This window comes from Bicyclus anynana, chromosome 3, assembly GCF_947172395.1.
Source record: "Bicyclus anynana chromosome 3, ilBicAnyn1.1, whole genome shotgun sequence".
Taxonomy (NCBI): Eukaryota; Metazoa; Arthropoda; class Insecta; order Lepidoptera; family Nymphalidae; genus Bicyclus; species Bicyclus anynana.
Genome location: NC_069085.1, coordinates 5,196,302 through 5,204,995, shown reverse-complemented (window position 1 = coordinate 5,204,995; position 8,694 = coordinate 5,196,302). Strand labels below are relative to the sequence as shown.

General features: G+C 33.5%; 3 protein-coding genes across 4 annotated transcripts in view; 2 read left to right on the top strand and 1 right to left on the bottom strand.

Annotated features, from left to right (window-relative positions):
- The first annotated feature begins 620 nt into the window (after positions 1–620).
- LOC112048288 (pre-mRNA-splicing factor syf1 homolog) lies at positions 621–4,495 on the top strand. Its single transcript, XM_024085769.2, has 2 exons — positions 621–824; positions 1,961–4,495. The coding sequence occupies exons 1-2, from the start codon at positions 786–788 to the stop codon at positions 4,448–4,450; spliced, it is 2,529 nt and encodes an 842-aa protein (XP_023941537.2). The 5' UTR covers positions 621–785; the 3' UTR covers positions 4,451–4,495.
- Positions 4,496–4,597: 102 nt separating this feature from the next.
- Positions 4,598–7,891, bottom strand: LOC112048289 (F-box only protein 42). The gene is made up of 3 exons (XM_024085770.2): positions 7,438–7,891; positions 5,975–7,161; positions 4,598–5,746 (listed from the first exon to the last, which is right to left on the bottom strand). The coding sequence occupies exons 1-3, from the start codon at positions 7,592–7,594 to the stop codon at positions 5,279–5,281; spliced, it is 1,812 nt and encodes a 603-aa protein (XP_023941538.1). The 5' UTR covers positions 7,595–7,891; the 3' UTR covers positions 4,598–5,278.
- Positions 7,892–8,041: 150 nt separating this feature from the next.
- Positions 8,042–8,694, top strand: part of LOC112048311 (mitoguardin) — a 65,175-nt gene continuing 64,522 nt past the window's right edge. The window contains exons 1-2 of one of the 2 annotated variants that reach the window (XM_024085799.2): positions 8,042–8,149; positions 8,226–8,398. In XM_024085799.2, coding sequence (XP_023941567.2) covers positions 8,300–8,398 — 99 coding nt within the window. In that variant the 5' untranslated portion in view covers positions 8,042–8,149; positions 8,226–8,299. The remainder of the gene's footprint in view (positions 8,150–8,225; positions 8,399–8,694) is intronic. The other variant, XM_052891060.1, reaches the window with a different exon arrangement.

The window sequence follows — 8,694 nt, the reverse complement described above, 5'->3', positions numbered from 1 at the left end:
GGCTGACATTTTGTTTAATTTTTTATACGAAACGGTTTTATTTCTGCTGCTTTCTTCATGGTGTTTTTTTGCGTTGATCTTTCCCGACGACCTGGCTTTTTTTATGGATTTTGGTGACTGTTATAAACCGTTTTAACCTGTGCTTTACTTTGGATTCCGAGAACTCTGTTATATATGTCTTGTCTTGGGATTTAGTAGAGTTCTTTTTTTATTTTTTCGTGCAGATTTTTTACATTTAATTGGTGTAAGTCAACAAATATATTGTTAAGGGGTACCACTAGAGGTTTTGACGAAGATGACTCTATTCAAAGAGACGGAGTTGTTTATGTACACAAAAGGAGAAACAATAAATAATTATATGTATCCCATTTGTGTTTTTATTATTTGTATCCGAATTCCTAAATAAAATAATAGAATTAAAGAACAGTTAATACTATTATGTAAACATTATGTTTATGTCTCTATGGATATAGGTATATATACGTAATTCGACGCTCATTTTATACTTATGGGTATATATTATAATTGGTGTAGTTCTCTATCTGCTCACATGATGGCGCTAAGCGAAGATGGCAACTGAGGACTCTATACCCTATATTCAATGTACTCTATGGACTTGACGTTTGTGCACTGTGGTCATTATCATCTGTCATCAGATGATCTGAAATTCTGAAAAATTATTAAAATTAAAAACTAATTTTATTTTAATGTTTATTGTTCCTCTAACAAATAACAATTTCATTATTTCATATCAATAGTAATTAATTGTTATTGCAAATAACAATATGCCTACTCTTGATGGAAAAGAAATCGATATATTTTTTGTAAGTAATTTTCACTTCTGAGCATTTTGATGGTGGTTGACTGTTTTACAATAAATAAACGATACTATTCTACAATAAACTCAAGATATATCTATAAACAGCTTATTTTTCAATCACTTCGTAGTTTCATATTGTCGAATACGTACACGGGCTATAATACCAGTGAATAAACAATGAAAATTAACTATTATTATGTCTCACTCAGTCCATTTATTAGGTATTAATAGTTAAAGAGCTAAGTTACGCTATAGCAGCCTACTTTAGCCCCTATGACTCATGATTATGCTGTGCGGAATGGGCATTACAGAAAACCTCAGGGCCTGACCACAGAATCCATGAAACACATTGTGTTAGCATAGGCGTATATAGCTATATACCCTACCCTAAAGTGGACCTGTGTCTACCCTAGGATTCTGTGCTACCAATATGGAATTCTATTAAAATACTAATAAGAGACTTTATGTTGGGGGCCAGGCATACCTTAATAATCCTAAATACGCCAATGTGTGTTAGCTTCACAAGCTGGCTAGAAAATAGATGGATCAGGAGACATACAATACTGTATGTTAGTACAGTATTGTAAACTGTACTGATCTGGCAAACTTTGTTCTGTTCACATAACTTGATTTTATATTAAAAAACAACAGCTACAACTGAACTATTAGATAGGCATATATTAAAATGAATTACCTAAATCTATAAAATTCAAATAAATTATAACTAATACTTAATTATCAAAATTTGCTGTCTTTGGTAGAGTGCCCATCACACAGGCAGCATTCCCGAATTTGTTGAGCGAGAAAACTGCCTGCCCGAAGGTCACCTGTTGTCTCCCTGAGGCACTTGGTAATCTCCTTGTGGAGAGTCTGGGCGGTCCTACCCCACAGACCTAGAGTCTTGATGCCAAATAGTATAGACAACTGTATTTTAGTATCAGTGTCTGTGCTCACACATTTGCTGGTCAACTGCATATAAGATATCAGAACATGTGGCATCCCACACCAAAGCACAATCCATTCTCCAGGGCATTTATGACAAACCATAGGGGCGCTAACCTAATTAAGATTTATGAGTACTAAGATTTACAATACTAATTGCTTCTTTAAGGTTTATATCTATTTTATTATATCTTACAGACTGAAGAAGACTTACCATATGAAGAAGAGATATTAAGAAATCCATTTTCAGTCAAACATTGGCTTAGATACATAGAACATAAAAAATCTGCACCCAAAAATGAAATTAATATGATCTATGAGAGAGCTCTCAAAGAATTACCAGGTTCTTTTAAGCTTTGGTACAATTATCTTAAATTAAGAAGATCACAGATTAGAGGTCGTTGCATTATAGACCCTGCTTATGAAGATGTTAACAATTGTTTTGAAAGGTCACTTGTTTTTATGCATAAAATGCCTAGAATATGGATGGATTACTGTACCTTTCTAACAGACCAATGTAAAATAACTGTTACTAGGAATGCATTTGATAGTGCTTTAAGGGCTTTGCCTATTACACAACATCATAGAATTTGGCCACTTTATCTCAGTTTTCTAAAGAAACATAACATCCCAGAAACAGCTGTGAGAGTATTCAGACGATATCTCAAGCTATCTCCAGAAGACACAGAAGAATATATTGATTATTTAATAGTAATAGAAAAATTAGATGAAGCAGCAGTGAAACTGGCACAACTTGTTAACAATGAGAACTTTCAGTCAAAGCATGGAAAATCAAATCACCAACTTTGGAATGAACTTTGTGAATTAATATCTAAAAATCCAGACAAAATTCATTCACTAAATGTTGATGCTATAATTAGAGGTGGACTTAGACGTTATACTGATCAGTTAGGACATCTGTGGAACTCATTAGCAGACTATTATGTTAGGAGTGGTCTGTTTGAGAGAGCTAGAGATATCTATGAAGAAGCCATACAAACTGTAACCACTGTTAGAGACTTTACTCAGGTTTTTGATGCATATGCTCAATTTGAGGAACTCAGTCTAAGTAAAAAAATGGAGGAAGTTGCTAAGAAAGTAAATCCCACTGAAGATGATGACATTGATTTAGAACTTAGATTAGCAAGGTTTGAATACTTAATGGAGAGAAGATTGCTACTTCTGAATTCAGTGCTTTTAAGGCAAAACCCACATAATGTAGCTGAATGGCATAAAAGAGTTAAACTTTATGAAGGCAAACCCCATGAAATTATTGATACATACACAGAGGCAGTACAAACTGTAGATCCAAAACTAGCAGTAGGAAAGCTTTACACCCTTTGGGTGGGTTTTGCCAAATTTTATGAAAGTAATGACCAAATTGAAGATGCAAGATTGATTTTCGAGAAAGCAACCCAAGTTAGTTATGCAAAAGTTGATGACCTGGCTTCGGTTTGGTGTGAATGGACAGAAATGGAAATAAAACATGAAAACTATGAAAAAGCCTTAACATTGATGCAAAGAGCTACAGTACTACCAAGCCGCAAAGTAGCTTATCATGATGACAATGAAACTGTTCAAATGCGTTTGTACAAGTCCTTAAAGGTATGGTCCATGTATGCTGATTTAGAAGAAAGTTTTGGCACATACAAATCCTGTAAAGCTGTCTATGACCATATTATTGATTTAAAAATAGCTACACCACAAATAATAATAAATTATGGCTTATTTTTGGAAGAACACAATTATTTTGAAGAAGCTTTCAGAGCATATGAAAAGGGAATAGCTCTTTTCAAATGGCCAAATGTATATGACATCTGGAACACATATCTGACCAAATTCTTAAAAAGATATGGGGGGTCAAAACTAGAAAGGGCTAGAGATCTGTTTGAACAATGTTTAGAACACTGTCCACCAGAGTTTGCTAAGTCAATTTTCTTACTATATGCTAAATTAGAAGAGGAACATGGTTTAGCCAGACATGCCATGTCTGTGTATGAGCGAGCCACAACAGCGGTTCTACCAGAACAGATGTTTGAGATGTTTAATATTTACATTAAAAAAGCTGCTGAGATATATGGAGTGCCAAAAACACGACAAATATATGAGAAAGCAATTGAAACTTTGCAAGACGCTAAGGCTAGAGAAATGTGTATAAGATTTGCAGAAATGGAAACACGTCTGGGTGAGATTGACAGGGCACGTGCCATATATGCACACTGTAGTCAAATGTGTGATCCTCGTATAACTGCAGAATTTTGGAATACTTGGAAAGAATTTGAAGTCAGACACGGAAATGAGGATACAATGCGTGAAATGCTTAGAATTAAGAGAAGTGTACAAGCTACATACAACACTCAAGTGAACATGATGTCAGCACAAATGTTAAGCTCAGCGGCACAGGCAGCAGGTACTGTATCAGATCTTGCTCCTGGAATGAAAGATGGCATGCGAATGTTGGAGGCCAAAGCAGCTGAAATGGCTGTTCAGAACAAAGGTAACATTCTATTTGTTAGAGGTGAAACTCAAGGTCTCAAAGAAGCTGATAAAGTAGTAAATCCTGATGAAATTGATATTGACGAAGAAGAATCTGAAAACAGTGGAGATGAAGATGAAGAAGTGGCACCTGTGCAGAAAAAAGAAATTCCTGCTGCTGTTTTTGGAGGTTTACTATCTGAAAAGGAGTAGATTTTCTGATACACAAATAAAATAAATAAACCATTAATTAATAAACGAGTTTAATTTATCAAGCTTAGCAATAACTTTTTCTATACATTTGCACCACTTTTTATACAAATACTCTTTACAACAAATGCAATTATATTAGATAATTAAATTGTTCATATATAATTTAAGTAACTAAACCATATAAGAATTACTTGGGATTTTCATCTAATAATAATTTGATAAAGATCAGATTATTATTAGATGAAAATTAATAAATCTTGTTTTAGCAATGATTGGTGAAAGCAAGTTGGATTACTGTATGAGATTTTGTTTATATTTGAGAATATTAAGCAATACATGTGTACAAATAGCTTGATATATAATAAATTATCCTTAAATAATGGAAATTTGTAAATCAATTCTTTATAATGCTTCAAGAACATTTCTTCAAAGCTTGTTTTTGTTTTATATCATGTTAATTATGCATGTAAGGGATCAGTAAGTGCGGAAAAGTTTAGAGAAAGCCTTTGTCATAAAAGAAGAATAAAGGCTCTTATTATAGCATGATAATGAACTTTATTTGAGAAAACACACTTATTTTGATTTTACTGCTGAAAGTATTTCTGTAACATTAATAGGTATCAAGATAGTAATATTGGTTATTGTTACATATTATACTGACTCTCCGAGTCAGAAATGGACTACCTATGTTGCTTGAAAAAAATATGCAACTATATCACATTCATCATTACACATCATATAATTTTTATACTCAGATAAATTACAAATCTTAGTATAGTCACAACACAACATATTTTTTAAAAAACAACTTACATAACAAAAATATCTTCAAATGACATCCCTAGGTGGTGTTATAAAATGCAATGAATTTGAATACATATTCTGTTGCTCAGAATAATTTAAAATACTAATATCATTATGAACACCGCCAAACATTATTAACTCTCCATTGCCTTTGACTAATGAATACATGACCAGCTCTTCTGGTGCACCATGCATTTCTCCAAGTCGAGGACATAACCATGACACATAATTCATTGAATTCCCATTAACCACAGTGGATATATCCAAGACATGCATTGCCAAAGTATTCCTTTTGATCTTTTTTACCGCTGGTGGCCTCTGTTGTTGGTTTTCAGGGATTGGCTCTAATCTGTTTTCCAAATGTGCTATTTGTCTTTGATTAATAAGGTCATTTTCTGGTGGGGCATTATTTCCAGTCGAGTCACATGCAAATGCAGCCATCCTATATTTATTAGCTTCTTGCAACTGTCTAACAATCTTCATGCCTTTATTCTGTAAAAATAAGGTGTAATATATTAACACACTGACAGACCATCACCCACAGTTCCCATTTCCAAAGGAATAAAATATAACCCATGTTACTAAGTGAAACTGTAGCTATCTAATAGTGACAGATTTTTTAAAAATCGGTCTAGTAGTTTTGAATTAAATTTTAGCAAACAAACAAAAAATTCATTCTTTAAATAATATTTATCAAATGCTTAAATAAATTATATTAACCTTATTTTTATTTCTTCTCAATGCAGACTCTTTTTTAGCTGCATCAATATTATTAAGCGACTGCCTAGATTCTCCACTAGAAGAAGCATTAGCTTGGCTTGTAACATTTTCATTATTGTGTCTAGAATTTTCCCCCTTTTCTGGTTCATTACTTGGACCAGCTACTGGCTCGTTTGCAGGAACTCTTTGTCTAGGTAATACTCCACGTCTTCCATTGATATTGTGATCTCTGTCTAAAGGTCTCTGCAGACTTTGCTCAACTCTTACTGCAACTGGTGCTCCTTCTGCTCTGTTTAGATTAGACAGGCGAACTGCAGAGGTTACCATTGGTTTAGCACTGTTCCAACCATTTCTGCTTCTGCTTAGACTAACTACCTTGTCCCCCACACGGCAGGCAGGATTACACCATACATTGGCAGAAGCCCATTCTTTATTTCTCACAGCTATCTCTTTCCAAGTCCATATAGGCCCTTTCATAGTGAGTATCCAGCAATCGCTATAGACAAAGCGATTGTGCAAAGTTTGAACACCTCCAAGCAACATTAGCCTGTCACAGTCTAGTCTAATAAGAGATTGGGCATATCGAGGTGATGGACTAGGTAAGGTTGATGGTTGCTTCCTCCAGCTGCATGTTGATAAATTCAGTACCCATATATCATTTGAGCATTGTATTTGAAAATTTTGGGCTGCAGACATTATCAAACCACCAAAGACAACCATTTCATCCCCTTTGATACATGCTGAATGTCCAGCCATTGGCGGTGGAGGATTTGTAGCATTTATTAATATCCATTTATTTGTTTTAATACAATAGAAATGAATGTCATTAAACATTGTAACATTTTGATAGTATTGAGACATAGATGGGTAAGTCCAGCCTCCAAAAACAATCAGACAGTCTTTATAGTCAACCATGGTTGTGTATGCTTTAGGAACAGGATATGTGCCGGTCGCCAGAGGTCTTACCCACTGCCGTCTAGAGAGATCAAACCTCCACAAATCATTGAATGATGTGGCGTTAGTGGTGCATCCTCCAAAGATGTACATATTATTCTCCAGGATACAAGCTGAGTGTGAAAACCTTTTTGTAATTGTTGGTACCACATCAGTGGGTGCCACATTTTTCCATAATATATTGAAATCACCAATTGCTTTGATCAGCTTAATTGAAGTTTTATGTAATACATCTGAAAATAAATGATTGACAAACATGAAACATTTTGAGATCTAGTCCATAAAAACAACCTTTATCTAGCCAATTAATTGTAAGCCTGGATGTGGTAAAACACATCCCAGCAAAGAGAGTGGTGCTATACCTATCAGTAAACAGTAACCATTAGCAGTAAAACTAGCAATCACAATAGATGAAAAGCAGTCGGTGATACAAAGAATGTCGACAGTCTTGATAGTCCAAGAACATAAAATATTCATTTACAAAATAACCTTATTTATTATAAACTTACTATGGGCGCAATTGCACCACCTTTTACAAACACTCATACAATTTTGAAGGTCTTTGTAAGGTGGCAGAAATCCTAAAATAAATTCCAAAACCTCATCAGGGAGGTCTTCAATTGTTATTTCTAAAGTTTGTAAGGGTTGTCCCAGCATTGTATCCATAATAGACAACTTTAAATAATCTATTTTCGCATAAATTTTATATCCATATCCATTTTTAATAATTATTTTGGAGTGCAAAACAATTTAATAAAACATTAAAGCACAAACAATTTCATGGATTTATATTTTACTTCCTGGTATTACTTAAATAGTACTTGCGTCCAGATTAACTTCAAAAATAATATTTATCTTAAAAAATTAGAGAATAAAATAATTTTTAAAATATTAATCACAAAACAATTCGACAATTTGACAATTGACAAATAATGACATTGACAATAACAATTGATAACAATAAATATTTCTTAAATTTTAATACTGCTTTTTGGCTCTGCTTTCTAAGCCGATGATACTTGTCACTTGCTATTGCTAGCTCTAAAGAGCTAGAATTCAAGCCAGTTTGAAAAAACGTCACTTTGACTTTGATGTTTTTTTTAGTTTTAGTTGGTTTTAGTCTATGACTGTGTCCCTGACCGGGAATATTTAAGTTTAATTGGTTATATTTATTTGTAATATCAAATATAGCTATTATTTATTCAAGGTGCACCGGAAAATGTAGTTTTATTTTCACTGTAAATCACAGTCAGTTATATAGTGTTAAAACATCAATAAAACTGTTATGTATTGACAGATAACCTGAAACTTAATTCTTCAATTTTGTAAACAGTGAAAATATTTTCTAAGTGAGCAAAGTGTAAAAAATAAATGATGCAGCATATGATACAAGCCAGTCCAGTACTGGAGAAGTTAAAGCATTTCCAGCAAGTGTTATCATACAGAATTCAATTGACAACATCACAAAAGGTTAAAATTATTTATATTGAGTAAACATTATCTCCATAAGCCCGCCAACCCGCATTGGGGCAGCTTGGTGGATATAAGCACCATATGCCCTGCCTGAGGTCTGGCCTGGCCTGTAGTGGGCCGTTTAAATATTACTGTTGATGTTGATGAATGAACTCATTACACTCAGAGTATTTTGATTTCATTTGGAGTAACTTAAACAATATTACTTTAAATAAAGTTTTTTTAAATATGAATTTTTAAATTTTTTATCACTATATATTTGTTGTATGTTTTTATCATATAATAGTTATATC